This window comes from Taudactylus pleione, unplaced genomic scaffold (assembly GCF_031769625.1).
Source record: "Taudactylus pleione unplaced genomic scaffold, aTauple2 ptg000854l, whole genome shotgun sequence".
In the NCBI taxonomy this organism is placed as follows: domain Eukaryota; kingdom Metazoa; phylum Chordata; class Amphibia; order Anura; family Myobatrachidae; genus Taudactylus; species Taudactylus pleione.
The window spans coordinates 825,925-853,450 of record NW_028285256.1 but is presented as its reverse complement, the minus strand read 5'-3'; the positions used below and the strand labels follow the sequence as shown (position 1 = coordinate 853,450).

Here is a 27,526-nt window from a genome sequence, read left to right as displayed (position 1 = left end):
TGTATGCACCTTAAGTGTGTACCCAGCTTTAGATGGTATTAACTGCTTTATGCCTATGGAGGTAATATCGCAGTTGAAAGATCTTCTGATCTCCCTGCAACCTCTGTCTGACTCCCAGATCTGCCACTATGTGCACGTGCGGTCTCATATCCCCCGAAAGTCTTTTGAAAATGTGATAATCTCCTCCAATAAGCTGGGGATGTAATCACTGTCCCTGCGAGTTAACTTTAGTACATAGCAGTGATATTTTCATTCAAAGTTAAAATATCTGTTGCGATATTGACTGTTAATAATCGCGGTAGCACCATCCACCACCTCTGCACTATTGTTCGCGTGTAAAAATACATTTTTAAATTGACAATAATACTGTCATGGGTACCCAGGTTTCAAGTTAGTGGGTAACAGCTAGATCCCCTTCCGTAGATGCACCCAATACTAGACCTAAGCGTAGATGCACCCTGACGGACCGGTGACCATCAGGAAAAGTGTTTGTTGTAATGCTTCGCGCATGCGCAAGCATTCTGTAGAGGTCGCGCATGCGCAGAACAGCACCTCCTGCACCCGGAAATACCGGTAGCCATGGAGACGCACGCTGACGCTTGGTCGGTGTGATAGTTACGGGGAGCGGGGCCGGGGGATGTAAGATGGCGCCGCCCGGGACGGTACGCCGGCAGCTGGACTCTGTGACACGCAACATATTTAGCGATGCGAGGCGGACAGCGTCCAAGAAGAGCGAAGCGGAGGGTGAGTGATTGTCCGGGGGAGGATTGTGCAGGTAATGGGGGTGTTTTACATCAGGGTTAGGCAACGTGTGGTACTCCAGCTGCTGTGGAACTACAGTGCCCAGCATGCTCTGCAACAGCTTCGCTGTTAGGGCATGCTAAAACATTGGCAAGGCACGCTGGGAGGTGTAGTTCCACAGTAGCTGGAGTGCCGCACTCAGCCTACCACTGTTATAAAAGTCGTATATTATTCTAACATTACAATGACAAGAGGATTTGTGTTGTGTTACGTGTCTGTTCTACCCGTGGTGAAGTTACGTATGTATCCTAATTAAGGGTTTCCATGTTGACTTTGTACAGAAACATAAAGGGCTGATAGCTGTTGGGGTAGAGGGGGTTAAGGGCAAGCAGCAGTTGGGGTAGAGCTGCTGGTAAAGGCAGTGAGAAGTTGGGGGGAGGGGGCAAGGGTAGATAGCTGTGAGCATCTGTTTGGAGGAAACCAGGCATCGCTCATCACCACACCAATACCATCCCTACAGTGAAGCATGGTGGTGGCAGCATCATGCTGTGGGGATGTTTTTCAGTGGCAGGAACTGGGAGACTAGTCAGGATAGAGGGAAAGATGAATGCAGCAATGTACAGAGACATCCTGGATGAAAACCTGCTCCAGAGCGGTCTTGACATCAGACTGGAGCGACGGTTCATCTTTCAGCAGGACAACAACCCTAAGCACACAGCCAAGATATCTTAGGAGTGGCTTCCGGACAACTCTGTGAATATCCTTGAGTGGCCCAGACTTTAATCCGATTGAACATCTCGAAGTGTCGGTGCACCGACACTACCCATCCAAGCTGATGGAACTTGAGAGGTGCTACAAAGAGGAAGGGGCGGAACTGCCCAAAGATAGGTGTGCCAAGCTTGTGGCATCATATTCAAAAAGACTTGAGGCTGTAATTGCTGCCAAAGGTGCTTCAACAAAGTATTTAGCAAAGGCTGTGAATACTTATGTACATGTGATTTCTTAAGGTGCATACACATGTAACGATTTTGTAACCAACGATTTATCTGTCAGATTTTCCCTTGAAAAGTGAATGATTTTTTGAAGTGTAATGAACTATTTTTACAACGATGAACGAAAAATGTTCCTTCCCTTAATATAACTCAGAAACTGAACGATTTTTTTTGAACGATAACTACGTCGTTATAGATAAACCGTTAAAAAAAATCATTACATGTGTATGCACCTTTTAGTTTTTTTTTTATTACATTTGCAAAAATCTCAAACTTTTACACGTTGTCATTATGGGGTATTGTGTGTAGGAATTTTGAGGACAAAAATGAATTTATTCCATTTTGGAATAATGCTGTAACATAACAAAATGTGGAAAAAGTGAAGCGCTGTGAATACTTTCCGGATGCACTGTATAAAGGGGCTCCTTTTAGAAATGGCAAACAATCACAGACAAGAACCTACAGGCACATCTGATCAAACGTCTTTTATATTATAGTAGCTGTCAAAAGCTTGAACACACCTACTGATGTAAGGGTTTTTCTTTTTGTAACTATCTTTAGGTCATTCAGCCACCCTTTTGAATTGAATGGATGACACACTCATTTCATTCTCTCAGCCAACTTCAAGAGGTTGGTTTTTAGAAGTGGTTTTGTTGCCCATAGCAACCAATCAGATTCTAGCTATTACCTTATAGAAGGTGCTAGATAAATATTAAGTAGAATCTGATTGGTTGCTATGGGCAACAAAACCACTTCTAAAAACCCGCACCTTAGTAAATATACCCCTCTGAGTCAAAGGACAAATTTCCACTGGTGTGATGCCCAATCCCTGTGTCCCATGTCCCAAGCAAGTCTTTTCTTAGTTATTCTTTTCAGTAGTTTTTTTTTTTTTTTTTCTTTTTAAGCAATTTAACTGAATCTTTCACAATCTCCTGGGAACAGTTGATGTTGAGATAGTTCTTCTGCTTGAACTTTTATTCTCTGTGGTGCATCCTATGTGATCGTGTCATTTCAGTGGTTAATAGTCATTCTTTGTGGCTAGTGAATCTAATACCCTTATCCTGTGCAGCACAGGTATCTCTTGATCTGCCTTTCTGCTGGCAAACCTCATCAAAGCGCTTTATGGTTTTTGCCACTGAACTTGAAGAAACTTTCAAAGTTCTTTTTAATTTCTGGATAGATTGACCTTAATTTCTTATAGTAATGAATACTGTTGTTTTATCTCTGCTGAGTTGAACTGTCCTTAAACATACTATGGACTAATACAGCCAGAAAAAATGGCCGAATATCAAATAGGGCCATTTAAAACCCACCCTACCTTGTCCAAACACAGCCGATTGGCATTAGATGTAAATGAGCTAAGCAATTCCAATGGTTATCTTTCTATAGACACTCACTTACTATGTGTGCCTTCAAAAGTATGATCTACCTTTCAAGAGATGCTGCAGACGGCATACCTGTTTAGAGGTGACCATTGGGCATCGATCTATCCAGGGGGCCTGCTGGTCGGATAGGTGTTAAGCGAATTGCTCAGGTGCGGAGCTTTCCTTGGGGTGTCTTCTCCTTCCAGTCCCTTCCCTGGGGTGTCTTCTCCTTCCAGTCCCAGTCAACTGCAGATGTGCCGGCTGTGGTGGATTCCTGCAGTGAAGCGGATAGATCCCCTTCAGTCTTTGTACCTTGACGTCATCAGTTACTGTCCAACGTCATTCTCTACTATCCACGTGGACATAGAGGGGGAGTATAAACCTGTGGCGAGTGAAGCGAGCCACAATGCCCGAAGCGTGGCGAGGGGACAAACTTCTTCTTTTGGTGGCCTTTATGGGCATGGAACCTCACTTTTGCCCTCACGTCACTTCCAGGTACAAATACTGAAGGGGACCTATACCTTTCCATTCTTGCAGGCTTTTTGGTATGGTACTTCGGGTTTATGGTCGCGTGACACGTACTTGTCTGGGTAATGCTGATGCCGTACATTGCCGTGGTCTCTCAAGTGGGGTGTAAGTGTCCCAACACATTTGACCCTTATTGGCCTTCCTCTGGGGGTGCAGTATTGTTGATAGCATGATGTAGCGGAGTTATAAAGGTATGATAAGCCCAGACTGTGTCCCGATTGGTCAGTGGGAGTGGTGTATCTTGATTGGTCAGTTAGGCTGTCAATTGTTTGCTGGAGGTGGGTATCTAGACTGTGTTCAGATTGGTCAGTGGGGGTGGTATAGTTGACTGGTAGTAAGGCTGTCAATCGTTTGCTGGAGGTGGGTAAAAGTCTATAATGGACAGCTCAGAGTCATAGAGAGGGTTAATCAGCCATCTTGAAAAAGGTGAATGCACTTACTGTGCCATATTAGGTGTGGTACACATACTAGATGTGGTTCCTCAGCCTTCTTTAAAAAATATTGTACTGGCATAGTGGGGGTTAATCAGCCATCTTGAAAAAGTAAATGCCCTGACAGTGCCATATTTGGTGTTGTTAATCAGCCATCTTAGTGCCAGTCAGGACCAGTATAGCGCTGCTTGATATTTCCACAATGATTGTTGGTCAGATATGTCTGTCCAGGAAATAGAGCGTGATACTGCACCCATTTTTGCTATCCTGCAAGTCATGTGCAGCAGGCGTGAGTACGGAGGATTTGACTCAGTAAGGGTTATGTCTAAGGTGCCATCAGGTGCCGAGCCCCTTACAGGACCCCCTTAGGCGGTTTGTTTTCTCAAGACCCAGGCCTCCATTGCGGATCGCCTGGCGGCCCCCATAGTTGTAGCCCACTTGGGGTTACCTCAACATGCTACCCTTCCCTCTCAGTTTTTGCGGTTTACCCCTGTGACACAGACTATCGCTCCCTACTGGGGTTTTTCAAATTCCCTCAGGTACCACAACAGTCTGTCATTTCCCTGGCAGGGTTTACGATAACAGCCATCCTTGGTGGATGTCGTTTCTACGAAACGTAAGATGGCGTAATACACGCCCTGTGGTTACTACCCAGTCTGCACTGCTGTCTGACACAGATCGTCAGCTAAGGGAGTACTGGATGATGTTTCGGACTCCTATCCCTTTCACACGAGGGGGAACCTAAAACAAGTATTGTTATCCCTGCTTTGGTGCTGGTGGTCAAGTCCATCCTAGTTATAGAGGATGTTGAACCTGCACCTAAAAAAAAATCACCCTCAGTTTAAGCATTAAAGTGTCTTTGGCTGTTTTCCCCCTCTCTGACAGCGGGTGGATCACATGGTGGGGTCTGGCAATTGCCAGATTGGAGGTATCACAAAAGAGTTTGGCCTCATGTCACCCATTCCCTGAGGGTCATTGCGGGTAATAGGGCTCACCTCCTGGGGTGGATTCTCATGTTACTCGTCTGATTAAGAGCGCTACTACGCCTCCCATCCCTGCTCTGATGGATTTTACGGATACTTAGGTGGTAGCTTTGCCTGAAATCAATATACTTGCTTTCAGGGGCTGCTGCCCGACCAACCATGGCTAAATGCTATTGAGAGATGGGCTGATGCATTTGTAGACCGTTTTTCCCTCAAAAACTTCTGGGGATCACATGTCTCTTGCTGCTCACATTCAAGACGCAGTTTTCATATGTTGGAGTAACAACTTTGGATACCAGTCTCCTAACCTTCAGGGTTACGGCTGCGACTGTATCTGCCCACCATACCCTATGGCTGCGCTCCTGGAAGGCAGAGGTGGACTCCAAGGTAGGTTTAAAATGGTTTACCCTCTAATGGGGAGATCTTGTTTGACCCTGACCTTGACAAGATTGGAGCAATGTTGGCAGTATCATAAACAACATTTCCGACTTCAGCTACTTCCACTACAAGACCTCGGACTACATCTGTTTAGTCCTTTTGTCCTCAGTGAAAGTCTAAAGGCCAGTTTTTTTCCCTAGACTGTTGGCCTCCACGAGGGCCGCCATACCCTGACCAAGCAGACCTGGAACTCCAGACGCCCTGCTTCTAAACCTGAGGATACACCTTCCACCTGTCTGGACAGGCCTTCATCTGGGGGATCCCAGAGTGAGGTACCGACTTTTTCAGTTCGCCCAGTGCTGGTGTCAAGTCACTACGGATGCTTGGGTAAGAGTTAAAATCTCTTACAGGTACGCCCTCTCATTGCTCAGACGGCCTCCCCACATGTTTTGCTACACAGGCCCTTCTTCAGACCCGAACAAGGCCTTACAAATCCAGAAATCTATACAGTGCTTGCAGTAACCAGAGGTAATTATGCCAGCCCCACTATCTCAGCAGGAGACTGGTTATTCTACTTTCTTTCTGGTGCAGAGGCCGAATGGTCCTCATTGGCCTATCCTCTATCTGAAATCCCTGAACCAATTCCTAAAAGGTGCCTAGGTTCAGGAGGGTACCCCTACGCTCCATCATCCGAGCTATGGAACCTGGGGACTTTATGGTATCGCTGGCTATTCAGGACGCTTACCTACAGGTACCTATAGAGCCCTCTCCTCAACATTGGCTCAGGTTGCTGTGTCACAGCAACACTTCCAATTTTCGGGCTTTGGACTGTCCACAGCCCCACCAGGGTTTACCAGATTTATGTCTTTTATGACAGCCCACCTGTTCAGGGTATCCGACTGCTCCTGTATCCAGACAACCTCCCGCTCTTAGCAGGATCACCAAGGTACTTTTAGGCCATTTCCAGTTAACCATTGCTTTCCTTCACAAGCACGAATGGTTAATCAACTGGGAAAAAGTCCTCCCTGAATCCCTCACAGGGTACGATTCATCTGGAAGCCCTGCTGGATTCTCGGAATCGGAGAATCCTTCGGACGTCAGACAAGATCTCCACTCTGCAATTATGAGTGCGCGGATGTCTCCACAGTCGACAAGCGTCATTAAACTCTGTAATGCGGGTTCTGACCAGTCCGCACTCCTTTCGGGGCAATTGAACGTCTGTCGCTTCCGTCCTGCCAATCAACTTATTGGAACTTCAAGCTGCCTTGGGCCCTCGCTCTAGCCTAACAAATACTTCACGGTAAAACTGTAAAGGTTCAGTCCGGTAATGTCAACACTGGCTTACATCTAGGAGACACTCGTAGTTGGGTAGCAATGATGGAAGTGTCACACATTCTGACACAGACTAAGGGTCTCCTCCCGGCCATCTTTGCAGTATTCATTCTGGGAGTTCTCCAGTAGGAAGCGGACTTCCTCAGCTGTCACGACGTGCATTCTGGGGACAAGTCTTTTCTCCAAGAGAGGTTTCAACTCCTAGTGAGCAGAGGGCGCCTCCCAGAGGTGGACATCACGGCCTCCTTACTCTATCACACACTGCCGGTGTTGGGGTGCAGAACTAGAGGTACTGAAGCTACCTTCGGTGACGCCTTGTCAGTGAAGTGGTCCTTCACATTTGTGTACTAGTTTCTTCCGGTCTCCCTTCTTCCTCAAGTTCTTCAGAAGTTCAATCAAGACGGAGGTACTGTCCTGCTGGTGGCTCCAGATTGACCCAGACGTCACTGGTACTTAGATTTTCTGAGTCTGTCCATCGACACTCCGTTCCTGCTGCCTCAATATCCGGACCTGTTGCCTCAGGGGCCTTGCCTTTCCCTGGACTTGGATCGTTTGTCTTTGACTGCGTCCCTACTGTGGTCCTAAGGCTTCTCTGGCTCTGTCATCATCGGGATATTTAGATCGTGCAGGCCAGCTTTTGCTGCGATCTACCTCTGAATATGTGGCATGCATAATTCTTATGGTATCTTACCTGTAGCTACGATCCTCAGGTGTGTAGGATTTCCAGAAGTTCCGGCATTCCTTCCAGCTGGCTTCGGTCTAGCCCTCCACCTGGTCTCCCTGAAAGTGCTGTTCTCTGCACTGTCAGGATGGTTCAGATGTGGAATTGCTCCGCTCTCTGGTATCCAGATCCTTCTTTAAGGGTGTTTTCTGGATTCTTCCTGCCTTTATCACCCCCTAGGGGCTCCTTGGGATTTGGTAGTGGTTCTTCGTGCCCACCGGGAGGGCCTTCATGTGAACCACTAGATTGGATAGCCATTACGAGGTTTATGGCTTATACTCTTTCTTATGGCGTTTGCATCTGCCAGGAGTGTCGGAATTGGGAGCGTTCTCATGGGGCTCCCTCTTCTGGATATTTCACCAAGACAGGGTTGTGAGTCGAACTTGCCCTGTGTTTCTTCCTAAAGTGTTTTTTGAGTTCCATATTATTCAGGAACTTATTGTACCGACATTTCAATCTCCAGTCCTATCGGCTTGGGTGGCCTCATTGACTGACTGTGGTCGGGCCTCTCAGGATTTACGCGATCCGTTCAAGTTCCTTTAGGAAATCTGACTCCTTATTTGTGGTCTATGGATTTCTGGATTTCACAGGAAAGGATGGCCTGCCAAAAACAGATATTGGCTGGATGGCTTCGTGTGCCTATGTCAGGGGCCTACACATCGCTGTGGCGCCTCAGCTGTTCTGCCTTGCAAGGTGGCCACGTGGTCTTCTGTCTAGACCTTTCTAAGGTTTTATGCCTTGGTTTCCTTTGCCTCTCAGGATGCTTCCTTTGGGCGACGGATTCTCCTCTCAGCACAGGAGCGTCCCCACCCTTATAAGGACTGCTTTAGGACATCCCCAAGGTCAACCCTGTGGACCCTGAAGTAGAAAACAAGAGATATGGTAAGAACTTACCTTTGTTATCTCTGTTTCTACGAAGTCCATAGGGTTCACAGGGCGCCCGCCCTGATGCACCTGGCTTCATATGGGCTGTGTTACCGGTCACCAGTTTCCCGTCTCCTCTGTGAGTATGGTTCTTGAGTGTTCCAGTCTTCTCTCTCTTTCTTTACTCGTCCGGCCTTTGGCTACTTTCAATGAGGTGCCTCTGGCTTGGGGGCAGTGTTATAGGGAGAGTGGACCCAGTGCATCCTGGGAGCTGAAAGCTTTAACTGCTTGGTGCCCGGATTTGGTTTCCAACCTATACCCCACGGTCAACCCTGTGGACCCTATGGACTTCGTAGAAACAGAGATAACAAAGGTAAGTTCTTACCATATCTCTTGTTTTTTAACCCATTTTATTTTGGAATGGGATACATCAGAGCAAAAGGCCTTATTCCATGTCGTCCTGTATCTCTGCTGTAATAATGACCTAGTGATAGTTGATATGCTGGCTAGTAATAGATAACCATTGTCTGTTAACTGTATAATGAGAGCTGGATTGAATTGCTATCTGTCTATGTCAATGCTATCCCAGCTTGCTTATCCTTAAGGATGTGTGCACATGCAGGCTCTGCCATCAGAGAGAATAACAAGCATTATTGCAGGTCTCAGACTTAATGACTGTTATTAATTGAAATATTTTGATTAATTCCTAATTAGGTAGCTGTTATGGTTTTGCTCTGTTGATGCTCTACAACTTCTAATTGATGTCATACATGTTATCATACACAAGATGGTGGTAGCGCATATTAATTACAATTGTTGAAATCAGTCAAAGATTGAATCTGGCTTAGCTCCTACTCTTCTGAGGCTATTCTCACCCTTGTGCTGAGGGAATTTTCCGACATTTGTGCTCGTCACATTCCAGCTTCAATATCACAGATTTCTTTTATGTGGTACCCACACAAATTATACCTTGTTTTTTTCAGCAGACTTTGTATTTTCAGAAATTACCATTAGTTTTTTTACTCATTTTAACACATCAAAAAAGATTTAACCCTAATGGGAAGAAAGGGAACCAAAAGCAAACGTGGTTTGTTTTTTTTCTGCTCTATTTTATAAACACCACAAAGTGGTGAAAAGCAGGATTCTACATGTAGGTTTGACCAAATAATCTATACTTTAATTGAAAAATAAATGTTTGCGGTTTCTGTTTAAATGCTCCCTGTGTGTAGAAAGAATATGGGATCCCAACAAGGCCTACCATTTTATAAACTAGAAAACCTACTTCATTAAATGAGGGACCACTTTTTAATTTGAAACAAGAGTCTGGGTTATATGTATTCAAGTAGGCTATTTTTAGTAGATGTGTGACGACAAAAATAAGGGTTAGAATGAACATTCATGACTTATCACATATGCTCTACCTAAAAAGGGAAATATCAAAATTCCACTCAGAGTACCTCCTTCAATAATTTTATTTGGTGTTCATCCACTATATATCGTGTAGAATCATCCATGATAAAAGGGGAGTGGATTTAATATCAATCAACAGTGTTCGCAAATACGCGCTATAGCGCGTATTTTACCCGCTATCGGGCACCCACTTTTCGAAAGTATTCGGGTCCCCGGGGACGCGCTATGCTTTGGCCAATCCCTTACAGCTGGCTGCAGCATAGCGCGTCCCCCTGCAGTAACAGACACAACGCTGTCTGTTAGAGCAGCCAGTGAGAATCAGATAGACTCTCATTGGCTGGTGCTGTGTAAAGCCGTGCTGGGATCAAGTGTCTGATCCCAGCATCGGCACAGCGTCCGTGCCCGGCGCTGGGACAGTGTTTGTTCCCAGCGCCGGGTAAGCCACTGCGGCGGGTACCTGGTGAAGGGACCGCCTGGTCCCTTCCACTAGTGGCGGCGGGAGTAGCTAAGCGGAGCTCGCTGCCCGGAAGCCAAGCGGCGGCGGTTGTTTGGCACTGGCCGCGAGCCAAACACGGCTCGCGGTCCAGCAGCCAATAGGAGGAAGACGCGACGAGCCAATTGCGGCTCGCCGCGTCATGGCCCCGCCCACTCGCTGAGCGGGAAACTTCGGTACCGACGGCGGAGGGGAGGAGAGAGGACCTCCTGAACAGTTTTGGCGGGCGTGCAAGAGGCCAGAAGACGGTGTGATCAAGAGGGAAGAAAGGAAGAGGCGGCGCCGCTGGCCAGGACGGGCCAGCGGCAGAAGTATGAAGCTGAGGACCGAAGAGGACTGCGGGGGTGGGAAGTAAAAGAGCTATTGAAGATCCCCTCCCCCCCCCCCCGCAGCCTCTTCCACCATACGGGTAGGTGGCCTTGGGCCACCATTATTTACCCCTCCCTAGACCACCAGGGTTGTCGGGCACTAGGCCCGTGGCATAAATTCAGGCAGTAGGCCTGTTGGTATATAGGTGGGCACAAGGCCCAGGCTACATAGGGGGCATTAGGCCCAAATGAAGGTATTTGCCCCACAAACAGGTGACCTGGGCAATTAGGCCCAGGTCACTGAGGGGCAATGCATAGGGGGTCAACTACGGGGGGCCCTGCAGAGGGGGGATGACTACAGGGGGCCCTGCAGAGGTGGGATGACTACTGGGGGCCCTGCAGAGGTGGGATGACTACTGGGGGCCCTGCAGAGGTGGGATGACTACTGGGAGCCCTGCAGAGGTGGGATGACTACTGGGGGCCCTGCAGAGGGGGGATGACTACTGGGGGCCCTGCAGAGGGGGGATGACTACTGGGGGCAATTCACAGGGTGTGATGACTACTGGGGGCCCTGCAGAGGGGGGATGACTACTGGGGGCAATTCACAGGGGGTGATGACTACTGGGGGCCCTGCAGAGGGGGATGACTACTGGGGGCAATTCACAGGGGGTGATGACTACTTGGGGTAATGCATAGGGGGATTACTACTGGGGGCAATGCATAGGCGGACTACTGCTAATGGCAATGCATAGGGGGTCATCTACTGGGGCAATGCATAGGGGGACTATAGGGCATTAATGTACAGCATAATGTGTAAAGGCTGGGGATGGCTTTGTGGCATCATTTGTAAGGGGCATTACTGCGTGGCATTAATGTGCGGCCTAATGTTTAAAGATCGGGCATGGCTGTGTGGCAAAATGTGTAAAGACTGGGCATTACTGCATGACATAATGTGTAAAGGGCATTAATGTGCGGCATCATTTGTAAGGTTAGGGGAGGTCTGAGAGTTATATAGAGAGCTCTAAAGCATAAATTATGATAGGACCCCATTTTTTTAAAGTAGAGGGTCCCTGGGACCCACATATTTTGTCACTCACCGCGATCACTGAATCAATATGAAAAAAAATGGAATTAAGCAATAAGCATCAAGTGATTCGTATACATAAATGTGCAAAACATATATTAATATAGGACAGTATATATTCTACACTATTGGTATGACAAATGTCTTAGCTCCTAGAAATGAAAAACCAGATACAAACTGCTTGAATACAATTTTGATATAGCGACAACAGTGTCAAGTTCTAACACTTCTATACTTCCGTGTCATGCAACTGCTTCAGACACAAAATAAGTGAGTGGAAGAACTATTAATTGTCATAAGGAAGATTTTAGAGACACGTCTCTACTGTTCTATCTGTTGGTAGGAGATCCCTGTTGCTATCAGCATTACAGGGAAACTCAACTCCTCCAGGTTAGCTGAGAGAGTCGTGTATTGAAATGAACAATGATAGATCAAAAGTAAAAGAAAGAGGACAGTAGACATTGGAAAAAATACAATTAGAGTCTGTAGATATATATAACCCGGTCACTTCTGCTTTCTGACGTCATGCATTCAAGTATGCATCTGCAGTCAGATGAGAGAGTGTCTAGGAAGTCTACCGGACAGAAATTATAGACAAAAATGCATTTCTACTGTCCATTGAAGAACACACAACTCCCCCGGTACCACAGTATTACAAGGGGGCTTGGAAAATCAATCGGATGAGAATATGCATGAAATAGATTAGAGAAGTATATCATAAATTTGGTCACTGTAATGACTTATTCTTATTATCAAAATAGCGTACTGTTTTTGGGCAGTATCAACAAGCAGTATAATTTGTGATAGGAGACAAAGATTTGTAGTTTGTAACAAACTGTATAAATCTGTGGTTTATTTATCAATATACTATCTGACAGTTTTCACCACAGGCAAAGGTATAAATTTAATTAGAATGCTTAATGCACCAATAAACATATCAGTAATAATGTCTCTTTACCTGTAATTGGTACCAAACAGCTGCACATATCTATTTGACACTTGCAATAAGTGTATACACAGTATGGGTGTTATAATGGTTACAAATTAAAGACAAACTCTCCAGTAATTAACATAATTATATAAGATATGTATAGTTTTATCATCTGCTCATTTGGCAGCCGCAATCCAGCATAGTGTTGGCAGGATAAATATCTATGCATGCATTTATTAATTAAACTGCAGTTATTAGTGGTTTGCTGTGAGCATAAGATCAAAATGATGTCCGCAATCATAGGCATATGCACATTATGCCATGAGGTGCGGTTACTCACAGTACCAGAACGGAGCGTCTTGGTCACAGCACACTAGGAGGTACAGAGTGGAAAAGAACAGTCTCCTCTGAGACTGTAGTGGATATGACGTATGTTTCACCTTCCTGCTTGGTCACATAATCACTCCCCAAAGCATTGACAAGTCACATAGTCCAGCACATGTCAGGGGCATTTTATCAGAGGTGGGGCCCATGTGCAGTCTCCACCGAGCCCCTCCCGTGCAAGGAACCGCACTGGCACATGCCCAGTTTTCCCTGTTATTATTCAGAAATATGGCGCCTCCACCATATTTCTGAGGAAATTAAGAAAACATTGGAAAAATGGCTCCAGTGGATACAAAATAAGTAAAGTCAATAAGTACAGGGTGTACACTGTGAGCGACCCTTGACTCAGGGGCCTGTATGTACAGCTTACCCTGCACCCATTATTGATATGCCAGTGGCACTTGTACAGTAAACCATTTTCTTGTACAGCACATGCCATTCTTGTTCTTGGCCCCAGTATTATGAAGTATGTCTAAAAGTAATCTGGCCCATGTACAGTAGATTAGCACTTCGTCTAGCCATTGCTTTGGCATCTATTGGTAGTAAAGGCATGATGGAGGCTGTATTTGCCACTGGTTGGGCTTTATTATCTATCCTAGCAACTATAATATATGGCATAGGGCCCTGGGGAAGACTGACGGAGTTCAGTTGAAAAAGACTCTTTGGTATCTCACCCCCCTGTCATTACCTGTATCATGATGTTATTCTGAATAAAGCCTTCCATTATCACTGTGAGTGCTGGTCGTACACTCTGTGACAAATGAGGTGAGTGGTACAGTGCCTAGGTAGATAATAAGGAACCACACGCAGCTTTTCAGTAAGTGAAATAAATGGAGCTTTACTGTCAGCATTCAGGAACAGAAATAACAAAAACCTAGCACCCATTCAAGGCACTACCTCTTACTATAATGGACAGGTAGTCTGCAAACGTTATAGTCTCTTGTAGTCCTGTCTCTCACAGGTATAGACATGACCCACTGACCTATAGTTCTTGCGCCACTAGATGGGGTCACCAAGTGTTCATCTATAAAACAAAGGATTACGATTAATCCAGTGATGCCAGTTAACAAACGTTCTTGTACAATTCTCTTGTCTCAGATCTTCTTATAACACTCTCACGGATGTTTCCAGAGATCATGTGAAAGAGAAGAAGATAAGGCTCCACATAGTGAAGTACTTCCAAAAAACCTTTATTCCAACACAAATATATACATAAAACAAAAGCACAATCCACAGGATGAAAGGCAAAAATTAGCCGTGTACCGTGTAGTTGGGGTGCAGTCTCCTAACACCCAAGCAAGCATAAGATAGAATTTTCCACTACGTCTCCCGGGAATGACTCGTGGACCTGCTGCAGTCTTGGTATATTGTCACAAACCAATCCTTGTGGCAATATACCTATGGGAGAATCTTCAAGTAATTGACTAACCAATGAGGAACTAGTAAGGGGGATATAAGTGAAAGGCATACAGTACACACATACCACGAGGAAGACTCTTATTATTTGTGAGTCGAAACGCATTGGTGTGTGACTGGTACCGTGGGGGGACGTCTCCAAGACTGCAGCAGGTCCACGAGTCATTCCCGGGAGACGTAGTGGAATGCTTAAAAAGCACATGGCAGTCCGCCTGGAGTTTGCCAAAATGCAAGCAAAAAATATGGTAGTTGCTCAATCAGCTTAATGACATACTGCAGGTGCTTGTAAAGGGCGGGGTTTACACTGAGCTACAGAAAAAAGGAATTTGCCCTCCGGCACACTGCAGATAAATCAAAAATACTTGATATAGCTCTCAGTTCCTACATGTACTGTTATCATGCAGTACACCAATTTGGAATTATATGACCCAGAGTGGGTGCTACTATTATGTAGCAATAATTATTTTGGGGTGAGCGTTTGGGAGTGGAGCCCCTGGCGTTGTTCTGGCTGGACCTTTCTCATGGCATCACCACTTAATTCACATAGAATATTTTTTCACTTCTCTAATCGTTTGTATATTATTTATGTCATTTTAATTCTTTTACATTTCATTAACACTTATTGATTTATCTTTACACATCTATCCTTTACACTTCACTATCACCTTTTTTCCCCTTTTCGTGTGATGCCCTGGGAATGGTCCTTGGCTGGAATTTACTGGGGTGCCTTGCTTCTCGGACGTGAACCCCTTATTGTTAGGGATGCTGGTATAGAGGAGCCTTGACGTTGGCCCAGCGCTTATTCATATATTTGCAAATGTATGTAACCAATACCTCTGAATTTCTATTATCATGTAGGATTCAAGTATTTTTGATTTATCTGCAGTGTGCTGGAGGGCAAATTCCTTTTTTCTGTTTGCCAAAATGCACCTGAAGAACTCTCAGACCATGAGAGACACCGATTGAACTCTTTGGCGTGAATGCCAGGCATTATGTTTTGGACAAAACCAGGCATCGCTCATCACCAGGCCAATACCATCCCTACTGTGAAGTATGGTGGTGGCAGCATCATGCTGTGGGAACTGGGAGACTAGTCAGAATAGAGGGAAAGATGAATGCAGCAATGTACAGAGACATCCTGGATGAAAACCTGCTCCATAGCGCTCTTGACATCCGACTGGGGCGACTGATCATCTTTCAGCAGATATCAAAGGAGTTGCTTGAGGACAACTCTGTGAATGTCCTTGAGTGGCCTAGCCAGAGCCCGGACTTGAATCCAATTGAACATCTCTGGAGAGATCTGAAAATGGCTGTGCACCGACGCTTCCCATCTAACCTGATGGAGCTTGAGAGGTGCTGCAAAGATTGGTGCGCCAAGCCTGTGGTATCATATTCAAAAAGACTTGACTGTAATTGCTGCCAAAGGTGCATCAACAAAGTATTGAGCAAAGGCTGTGAATACTTATGTACATGTGATTTCTTAGTTTTGTTTTTTTTAATTAAATTTGCATAAATCTCAAAAAAACTTTTTTACACATTGTCATTATGGGGTATTGGGGTAGATGTATTATAGCGGCACTTACCGTGCCGCTATAAAGCTTCCCGCTTCGCCTCTTTACCGAGGCGAAGCAGGAAGCACTACCGATAAGATGTATAAACATCTCATCGGCCGGAGAGGGGGAGCGTTAACTCCCCCCTCCGGCGCTACCCGTTAGAGACAGCAGCGCATCAGCCTAGTGCTGATGCGCTGTGTCTCTTCCCGGCCGGCTCCACTGAGCATGCGCGGGATCTCGCAAGTATCGCGATATCCCCGCGTGGAGCCCTGGAGCCGGCAGCCGCTGCAGCAGGGACAGCGCTGTCCCTGCTGTGGGGATAGGCTAGCACCAGGCTGTAGCTGTCGATACAGCCAGCCGAACGGTCAGACGATCTGACCGTTCGTACATAGCCCAGGCTATCGGTGCTGCTATCTTGTAGATAGTAACGCCGATAATGACAGGGGTGCATAGCGCCCCTGTCATTTAACACCCAGACCCCCTATCATACATTGGGGCGAAGCGGTATCAGCGCACATAACGTGCGCTGATACCGTTTCTGGGCTTCATACATCTTCCCCATTTTGTGTAGAATTTTGAGGACAAAAATTAATTTATTCCATTTTGGAATAAGGCTGTAACATAACAAAATGTGGAAACAGTGAATACTTTCAGATGCACTGTACATGCGTGATTATATGAAGCACATATACAGAGACACCCCACCCCCTACAAATCCTACATTTGTCCCTGTGCTTGCATTGTCTTTATGTTAACACAGATCAGACCGCACCTCCCACATATCATCTGTTGAAAACATGTGATACAGGTAACCTGGATGTGATTACCATGATTACTGGTGATTCCTTGGGGCAGATCTACATAAAATGTGGTATTTAAACTGTACTTTTGTTCAGCTAAAAATTGCTCTCATCTGGTTGCCCAGTGCGACATCAGCCTTAAGGAATGGAGGTCCTGGGGAAGGAGGGAAACCAGTACGCATGTTTTTAATATCTATACTCTGGCTGTTTATTTTTGTCGTTGCCTCATAATTCTAAAGCTGGGTACACACTAACGCCGTGTATACCCAGGGATTCGCTGAGGGGGGCTCAAAAAAATTCTGGGTACACACTAGAAGATTTATTTATTTTTTTTTGACCAATTTGCCCGGTCCCGACGGGTCGGAACGACAAATCCTCAAAATTGTCTAGTGTGTACCCACTATGTCTGGCAGTGCGCGCATCGTCAGGTCGGCCTAACATGCAGTTCTTCCTGACGATACGGCTGACGACACCATGCAGTGGGATGCAACAGGGGCCGGTATATCGGGGTGATCGTCTAATGTGTACCGGCTGCCCGATATGTCGGCAGGGGGGATCACCCGTCAGATCGCTAAACAACGTGTTAACCCATCTTTATACAGCTGTGTTATGTATCCTGCATTTATTGTCTTTTTTTATTTTTATTTTTCATTGTTGTTTTTGTATAGCAATAGCCATATTACTCATTGATCTATATATATATTTTTTCTTGTAGAGGTTCATATTGTCTCTAGTTTGCCACTGCAGATGTCGCTCTACTTCAACACATTTTACTTTCCCTTCTGGTGGATCTGTGATGTTTTAACACTTCAGTTAAAGGTACTAATTAAGACCTAGATTGATTGCATGGGAAAGAAGAGAAATGAATGATGGTGATAATGAGATAAACTGTAAAAGTCGTGTGAGTCCAGCTTTGCCAACCGATTGCTTTTCTTTTGTTGAACTACAATTCCAGCATACCCGTGCAGTCTTCTTTTCTGGTACAGATATAGCAAGTATAAAGTTGCCTTCTAATCCTCTGATTTTTTTCTGTTTGCTGCTGCTTTAAGGGAGTAAAGTATTTTCTAAAGTGTAATATTTAAATTGCACTGCGCTTGTTCTATTGGAGCAAGCTCTAACTTCAGAGCTGCTGAAAAACGGAACAAGACTACCCTGTCTATTATAGATGTACTCGAGCAGTTGCGATGTATTTGGTCAAAAAAGGACTACAATTTCTTTATAATAATTAGATGGAAATTGATCAGATAATTATTTATCGTATTGGAAAATGACTGCAGATCTTGACCTGCTGGTCTGCATTCTTCCTCAACTACGGTGGGTTTTGCCAGTTTGGCTGCTAGGTATGTTCCCACATTAGTCATTGGTTCTGTTACATTGTGCTAAGTAGCATTATTACTCTCCTTAATGTTACCATTCTTTTGCAATAAAGTGCTTAGGCTCTGGGACATCATTGGGTAGTGGGGATCTGATTAATGTAGAGTTTCCCAAACTCTGCCATTACAGTCCAGGGGCTAAATGTAATAGACTGCGAGCCAGTGCCGCTACGGGAATACATGCACGTTTTTTGCCTTGATTTTGCTTTTAACATGCTTGCTGTTTTAAAAAAAACAGGAACACTCGCATGTATTCCTGCAACGGCATTGGGTCGCAGCCTATTACATTTAGCCCCAGGTTTTAAGGATATCATTGATTGAGTCCAGATGGTTAAATCAAATTGACTAAGGTACTAATTAAGTCAGCTGTGTATGGATATCCTTAAAATCTGGACTGTAATGGCAGGGTTAAGGTGCATACACACGTAACGATTTTTTTAACGATTTAACTATAACAACGTAGTTATCGTTCAAACGTTGAAAAAAATCGTTCAGTTTCTAAGTTCTAACGATGAACGATTATCGTTCATGAGCGTTCCCGTTTGTAGTTCACTCTGACTGACCAACTGAACAATTTTCATTAAGGGAAGTTACAAAAATCGTTTGTAGTTCAAAAAATCGTTCATTACACTTTAAAAAATCTGACAGAAAATCGTTCATAAAATCGTTGGTAACAAAATCGTTGTGTGTGTGTATGCAGCTTTTGTGTTTGGGAAACTCTGGATTAATTAATAAATGGTACCAATATGGCGGTCTCATTACAGATCACTATAGTCTGTTCTATTTTTAATAGAGTAAAGCTGAAATGAATAAATTATTCCACAAGTACATTGTTTACCACTTCATGAAACATTAAAACGTTTTTTTTCTTTCTTAATCTGATGTAGTGTAAATCAGGGTGGGAGGAATCTGCAAAAACCCCTATGCCATTCACTTTGAGTGAGTGAGAATTATTACTATTATTAATTACACCGTTCAGCAACTGTGGTCTGAGCAGAGCTAACGTTCAACAGCATGAAGGTCTCCATTATTCAGCTGTGTATTTCTTTGGCGCTCAGTATTACTTTGGTTTGGCAATTAACATTATGAGTATCTAACTTGTACAGCACATATGATGGCAGCATAATAGCTCAGCGATATGAGCGCTTGATGCTACGTCTGCATCATAGTTGAAAATGGTGGATTTGGCACTAGCAAGTTTGGAGTGGTAATAATTTGATTTTGGCAACTCCAGTAATTAGGTTTGTCATGTGCGCAAGAGTGCTAAAACTCAATAGAGCTTTGAACTCTACCCATAATTAATTAATACATTTTTGGGTTTGAGTAACATTTTAATCATATTATGGCTTAAAAATATAACAAATAAATTGGATGCTTGAATAATTAAAAAATGATTGTTAATATAATCAGTTGGTCTTTTGCCAACCAAGATGTCTTTTGCAAATTCATTGACGCATGTTTTGGATCTCGGCCCATCTAACTAAATCTTGTTTAATCTAAGTATTTTTGTTCTAATTAAGGGTCACGTTTCTTGTGCTTTACAGTATGTTCTGCTTCCTGATCATTACAAATTTATTCTTGTGACTATACTGATCCTGATGACTGTGATTGAAGTCATTCGCCTATATCTTGGATACAGTGGAAACCTACAAGAAAAGGTGCTCATTATTCTATTACATTAAAAGTTCATGGTCCTTCTAGTCTGCCTATAATAAAAGTTTTTGAACCTTAGGCATGTTTATTCCACGTATGTACCAAGCATGTTATTTCAAGTGTGTCTTTATTATTGTTTCTGTACTACATCTGATGGATCCTTGCTCCTTGTACACAATATGCGTTCTATCGCCTGACACGGATCGGAACGATATATCGTACACATCGAGTATAGCCAATCCGTCGTTCCCTGGTGTCGCTCACTGAATCGTTCAGTCTGCTGTCCTGCACATCAGATGAGATGATTCCACAGATGACGTGGTGCTGTTGTTTTCAGCATGTAACTATACATCGCACCATCGTAGACCGGATTGTGTAATGTGTATGGTGACTCGATGTATCATTACATTGCATCGTCCTGTCATATGGTACATTTCCAGCTGTACTTCTAGCAAAGTAATATTTTGCAACTTTATTTGTGAGATATTTGATATAAGGGTTGCTTACACACCACTTGCAGTACAGCAAGTAAATATGTATAGTTTGGTAACTGGTTAGAAGTTTTATACATATTTTTTATTGTATTGTTTTACTTCTGTTTAAAACTATTTTTTTATTTGTTTGCCTCACAAGATCATCGGTGGCTCAAAGTAACCAATCAAACATATAGGGCCAAATGTAATAGGTTGCGAATTAGTTAAAAATGCGAGTTTTGCACTAAACTCTCATTTTTTACTAACTCCCAAATTTAATAGGGTGCGACTATAGTAAAACTCGCATTTTTCGGGCTTTACTATAACTCGCAAAAAACATCTCGCATCCAGATGTTTCCCCATTCTCTAGATAGAACTCGGGCAATGTAATAGAGTGCGAGTGCTTCACTCGCACATATTACTGCATGAGAACTCACAAAAACAATAGACCAGCTTCCGGATAGCGAGTTTATTCTGAGCAGGTCAGAGTAACACAGAAACATGCACATATCCATGAGATATGTGCATGTTTCTGTGTGTACATATAAAAACACTTTCAATTTAAAAAAAAAAAAAAAAGACGTGCACCACCACCTGCAGAAGCTTAACCAGCCCCGGGCTCTGTACAGTCTGTCCTGGTTCTAAATGTCTGTCCTGGCCAAAATGCGTAGGGGCCCCCTGTATATTAAGTACCAGCACAGGGCTTTTCTGAGCCGGTCCTGGTTGTGGAAAAACGGGACAAAACGAGTAGGGGTCCCCTGTAATTTCCATAACCAGCACCGGACTCTTTCTAGCGGGGGGATAATGCCACAGCCAGGGGAAACCTTTCACCGGTTTCCCCGGTCAAAGCAGCATTGGATACAATGTCGCGGTTCCCACCATAGACTTCAATGGCGATTTCTCACCATTGAAGTCTATGGAGGAGACAGACTGACCGCACACAGCCAATCAGCGAGCAGCTCCGACACACAAAACACACAGACAGAAGCCTTCACGGATCTCACTGATCTGTGCTGGCTTCTGTATAACTTGCACCTTTTAATGTTAGTCGCATTAAAAGGTGTAAGTTTACATAGGGAAATACTCGCACAGATTCGCATAGTGTAGTAGCCTCGAGCTGAAAAGTTTGCAGGTCCCAGCACCAACTCGCACCTTCAAAAAATGCCCATAGTGTTGACTCTAGGTTCGGCGCTGGGCAAGGGCACATCTGTGTGTGGTGAAGGCGCGTGCGCGCCTGGCAAAGGGGCGTGGTCAATTAACCCTTTTCTTCACTCTTGGTGGCGTACCCGGCATTTACGGACTTGCCAGGCTGCCCCCAAGCGCTGCTGTCAATGTGAATGGATGCTGGGCGCATGCGCCCAGCATCCATTCACCGGTGGTGCCGCTGCACTGCAGTCTTCCCCACCCGCGAGACACTGCAACCTGCGGGTGAGGACGGCATCCGCAGGCTGTTTCAGTGGGGCGCCGCGCCAGAGGGCAGGGTGCTTTTGCCCTTTAGAAATAGGGCAGGGCGCAGCACCCCGCTGAAACAGTTCAGCGGGAACGCTAGACATAGCCGTTTATTCCAATGGTACCTGGACTAAAGTGATAGAGTCTGAACGGTTGCTATGGATCACTGTACATTGTCAGTATGTTACTAAATAACTCCTAGTGTCAAGGTGTGTACACGGGCCGATTTTAATGAAAAATATGACCGATAACGATATTGTTCATATCATTATCTTTAATTTATGTGCCCTCCAACCCTCAAACGGCCAGCGATGCACGGGCACGTATGGACGATAACGATATCGTCCATCGGCCGTGCATGCTGGCCAACCTGGACGATATCGTCCTGCTTACATAGCTGATCGCAGGTCGCTGGCCTGTTGTTGGTGGGTTGGTGGTGTGCTGGATGAACAAGGACAGCGGGAAGGTGCAGGGAAATCAGTCAGCGATATCGTTATCGCTGATTGAGCGTCCTGTGTGTACCCAGCATTAACCTTTGTTCAAGAATGTGACTTATTTGAGAAAGTACATCCTTCATAAACCTTTTTTACATGTGTGTACAGGTGCTGTAAAGTTACTGTAGGTATAGCATGTGAGAAGTCTAAAATTGATAAATGATAATTGACAGAGCACTAATATTCTTGCATTTTTTTGTACTGAAAATGTATAGGGAAATCCAGTGTAAATGATCTTGTAATCACTATATCACTGCAGGTGGCAAGTGTGTTAGTGTTGGGCTTAAATAGAACACGGTTTGTTAGAATGGGAGCCCCAGGGACTACTATTCCCACACTGTTATTCAAAGTTTATTGGTCAAAGCTTATAATATGCAAATATGGTTTATTATCTATAATTTGTACAGAAACGACCGTAGTATGCATGTGTATATTTAATCTCCCGCACTAATGTACCGTGGATCCTTTTAACACTGTGATCTTGTATCTCTTTGTTAGGTTCCAGAACTGGCAGGGTTTTGGCTACTCAGCATCCTGTTACAGCTGCCACTTCTGCTTTTCCTTTTATTTGACCCTGGCGTGGAGCCTTTGCCACTTGAACGGGCCTCACATGGGATTCTGACCGCGTTCTTGCTCTTTCAGATTCCTGTGTCGACGCTCACACTTCGCAGGACCACCCGACGTCTTGCTGGTAGATTTCATCAGCTGGAGAATTTAAGGGAGCAAGCTTGATGGGGTCCTGTTTTGCTGCTGGAAGGAAAGAGCTAGATACAGTCAGAGTGGAAGAATCAGTACCAGCCAAATAACAGCAGAGTAGTGCAAAACAAGCCGGTTTATTTCATATGCATGTACTGAATCAGAGTTTACATGCTGCTGTCAGTTCCCATAGCTGGAAGGACCTAGTTTGTGGAAATTACACATTTACAACCGAGTACATGACTGCAATGTGGAAATTATTGTAACCATTGGGTTGCAAGCACCTGTTAATTTACACTTGTGACATAACGTCACATGCTTTGTACTAGCTGCTGACCTCTGACCAGTTATAAACCTCTCTAATAGAAATTTATCATTCCAACTAACACAATTAAACGAGCCATATTTCTTATAAGTTGCCAAGGATTAATAGTTCTTCTTTAACTATAGTTGTTAACTTCTGGAGGCAAGGTCCCAGGAGCAACTGTGGCTGGCGTGGCTCTAGGGATCACGTCCTGATAACCCTGTCAACATGCCAGAGGCGGTACCATGGCGATGTGATTCACAGTCCCTCTTCACTGCACAAGTGGACATTATGTGGGATGGTTGTCTAAACTCCCAGTATCCCGGGAGAGCTGCCCGACTTTCAGAAGTCTCCCGGACATTCCCGGAGAATAGGAAAGTATGTCTTTATCCAAAACCTAATTTAGATGATTTCTTAAGTCACTTTGGCTCACACCCAGGAAATAACTTTGGTCTCTTCCTTGTGAGTATCATGTTAAAGGGACGTTTCTCTCAAACATTCATAGAACAATGGGCCTAATTCAGAGGTGCATGTAGTTGGCCGATGTTGTAAGTCTGTGCATGTGTCCGAGTCGCACAGAGGATGCATACCGAATGTTACCGTTCAGAGACACAGCACAGAGGGCCTGATTCAGAGCCGGACGCTCTGACATGAGCGCTCGCTCTGAATCAGTGCCCTCCTCCCTAAAAATGGAGCGGCCTCTTGGACGCTCGCATAGCTGTGGGTTACCACCCACAGCTTATGCGAGCGTCCATGATGATGGTCAAGACCATCGCGACCATCGGCCTTGCGACGAGACCCTGCGGTAGGGTCTCTGTGACCGCAAGCCCTGGAGTGATTTTGGCTCTATCAGAGTCAAAATCACTCCCACTGACATCACTAGTGATGTCAGTGGGGCCGGATCCAGACGGTAGGCGTTCCCATGGGAACGCCTCCGTCTGGCAGCCACGCCCCCGGCACGCCCACCAAAGGAGGCGTGCTGTCAGTCACCATCGACAGCACGCCCCCTTTGGTGCGAGACCCCGAGCGAGGTATTTCTCGTCGCTCGCCGGGTCTCGCGCATGCGCACGACGGAGCTCCCTCCGTCGTGCGCATGCGCATTCGCCCAACATCGACCCGCTTGCGAGCGTACGCTCGCGAGCGGGTCTAAATGACCCCCAGAGTCGGAGGCAAATCTGTGGATCTTAGTGGGCGTTCCTGTGAGATACAGGGGGTGGCTAAGCTGACGTGGGCTTTGCTGAGGGGAAAAGACCTTGAACCGCTCACACAGGAGGCCATACTCAGACGGAGAAGCTACACCTGTCATAGGGAAACCGATGGTCCATCTAAAGACGTTCCAAGATGGAAAGTCTCAAAAACGCTGCAAGTGGCTGTCTCAGTTTTTAGAAAATTGGCTGCAGCATTAGCATAAGACACAGACATGACAGCGGCAAAAGAAGCAACCGCCTCAGAATCAGGCCCAATATATTTAGTACGTTATAATTTTAAACACAAGAACGTCCTAGTTAACATAAGTTACATACATATAATTTTTATGTTTTTAATTTCCTTGCTAATTGAAGCATGAATTATACCGTGTTATAATACAAATAACATTTTATGATAAATAAATAATTGACTTGAGAATTTATGTAAACGTAATTGCTATTGTGCAAATGGTCACTTTTATATGTAAATAAATGTTTATTTTTCCTACATATTGGTTGTCTGACTTTTTTTTAAGTATATACAAATAATTAATTTGTTACTGCCTTCACAGTTACTGATTAATCTAGAATGGCTGTAAAAGGATTCCAGCATCACTTTTTATAGACGAAACAATAAATTACTAGACACCTTGGGCGGTATTTAATTGTTTTCGCGGTCTGGATCTTCCGTCTAAAGTGACGGGAGTTCGCTGGCTGCTATTCAATTGTTCCAGCTTTTCGGGCTGATCGGAGCCAAAGTGGTCGGGTTTAGCCGCGTAAATCGGCTACCCCCGACCAAAGTGCTGGGTGCGATTGCGAAAAGTGCGCCCAAACAGGTGACTTCTCGCCCATTTCAGTTCGCACCCCCCTGGGGCTGCGAGCTGAAATGGAGCGCTGGCAGCTGATCGCGCCTGACAGGAGCAACAATTGAATATCTCCGTCGGGCATGACGGGGGCTGGAAACAATTGAATTCCGCATATCGGTTTGCTTTCTTATCAGAAAATAACTGAAAAGCAATGTGATTTATATCTGGTAAGAATGAGGTTAGGATGTGAATAAACTGCTAGTGTTTTAATCTTTCTCCGCCCAAGGCTACACGCCATGAAACAACAGGTAGATTTGATATGCTCATCTCCACTAAGATAAGGACCTAGTGAACTTTATGATGTCCACTTTGTTGAGGTAAAATAAAGCTGAGATGAGCATCTAAAATGAAGCTGCTGCCTTGTGGTTTGCAGCCTTACACCAAGTAAGATTGGGACCCAGAATAAAAAGACAAGTTGAGAAAATAAATAAAGGTGTAAACCTTATACAATATAATATTGATTTAAACTGGATGTGTAACCATAGACCCTTTAATGATAAAATGTTTGGTACTTGATGCTGTACAATATAGGGTCTTTTGAGAATCTTGCCTACTATGCGATGTGTTGACATCGGGTCATTCTATGTCATGATGACTAGTAGACTAATACACCTTGTTGAGCCCAACGGTGGCTCAGAAATCACTGTGATCCATTAACAAATAACCATCGAATGATCACCTATATGAGAGTATCCTATTCTGATAAAGGATTGGGTACGGGATCCCGGCGTCAGAATCTTGAAGCATGCAGGAAAGTACCCTAACCTCCCAAACCCACCATTCCAGCAGCCTAACCCTCCCCTCCTGCAGCCTCCCCCTAGTGCCTAACCCCTACCCTAACCGTAACCTTAATATTTACCGTCGGAATGACGGCGGTCAGGATTTTGGAGCCGGAATTCTGACCGCTGGCATCCCGACCACTGGGATGCCTACTACATCCCCTGATAACTGTTTATATTACAGTGCCGTTTAGCCCACTTTTTGACCTGGACTGCTCAGGGGTATATGAAATGCTCACATGCTGCCGCAGCATAGACAATAGGAGATACCTGGTGCATCCACTGACAACAACAGCCACATGACATGCACCAACAGCTACCAGTAGTGACATTGTAATTATTTATGAAGATATTATTCCACCTTGCTCCTCACAACAAAAGCCAAAAACCAAAGTGCATTGATGTGATAAAAGTGGAATTAATATGCCCTGCATTCATGTATACTATTCTGTCTTATTAGCCATTGGGGCAATTCATTGATCTACAGTGAGTCTCTGTGGGCTGTTTAGTGATGTCTTCTTTATTGCAATTGCCATTTTTTGTGTGCAGAAACATACAGTAATCTGTGAGGCTTCTGCGGGACGTCAAGGTTAGTTGAATTGTCCCCATTGTGTCAATTAATGGATTTTTGTCTTTATGCCTGAAAGGAGAACTACTGTTCTAGCCACGCCCTTATACTGGCCCTATTCTACATTGCCCCAATGAATCCTAATACTATCGATTGGATCGTAACTGGGCATGCTGGTAAATAGATTTGGAAGATGACACCTATTTGCCTGTGTGTGCCAGGTCCCAGTGCCGCATGGCCAAACCAGGAGGCTGCGAGCAGAAAAGGTATTTGCGCCCGAACGCAGCGCAAAAGAAACAGCCGCGGTTAAAACAATCGAATTGCACTCTCTGGGCTCGATTCAATTGCCCGCGGTGTAAATAGCGCCGGGAGGTAGCTCCCAGAGCTATTCAATTCTGTGCGGTGTTTAGTCGGAGAATGCCCGTTCTCGCGACTAAACACCCTGTTTAAGCCGCGAGAACGGGCATTGCCCGACCTAACTTCCCGGCGCGATGCTGTTTTCCAGGCGAGAAGGGCAGAAAACAGCCTCGTGCCTGGACTTTTGTCTGATTTCTGCTCGGATCCCCAGAGGGGTGCGAGAAGTAATCCTTAGTCGGGCTTAGCAGCGCGGTGTATTGAATAGCTCCGGGAGCTGATTCCTGCCGCTATTCTCTTCGCGCAGAATAGAATTGAGCCCTCTGTGTAAGAAAAAAAAAATCCACTATACATAGGGTCTATGACACTGTAATTCTATTTGGGGTAATACCCCTGGTTCCCATGAAAGTGAGTTATTTCTGACAGTGGTATCTGCCCTCTTGAGTATCAGTGTCAAAAATACCTTGTTCATATAAAGTGAGCTATATACCGTAAAACAGGAATGTCCAAAGGAGGCACCGCACAGTTCTGTGCAGCAGGATTGGTCACCATACAGACATTACCAGCTGTTGCTTTCTATGGTAGTTTGCAGGTATCACCCAGAGCCATCTGCATTC

The 27,526-nt window shown here is 44.9% G+C and overlaps 1 protein-coding gene across 1 annotated transcript; it reads left to right on the top strand.

Moving 5' to 3' along the window:
* Positions 1-576: 576 nt before the first annotated feature.
* TMEM17 (transmembrane protein 17) lies at positions 577-24,811 on the top strand. The gene is made up of 4 exons (XM_088458812.1): positions 577-744; positions 17,429-17,532; positions 19,631-19,744; positions 22,654-24,811. Exons 1-4 carry the CDS (start codon positions 645-647, stop codon positions 22,885-22,887), a joined length of 552 nt encoding a protein of 183 aa, XP_088314938.1. The 5' UTR covers positions 577-644; the 3' UTR covers positions 22,888-24,811.
* Positions 24,812-27,526: the final 2,715 nt, after the last annotated feature.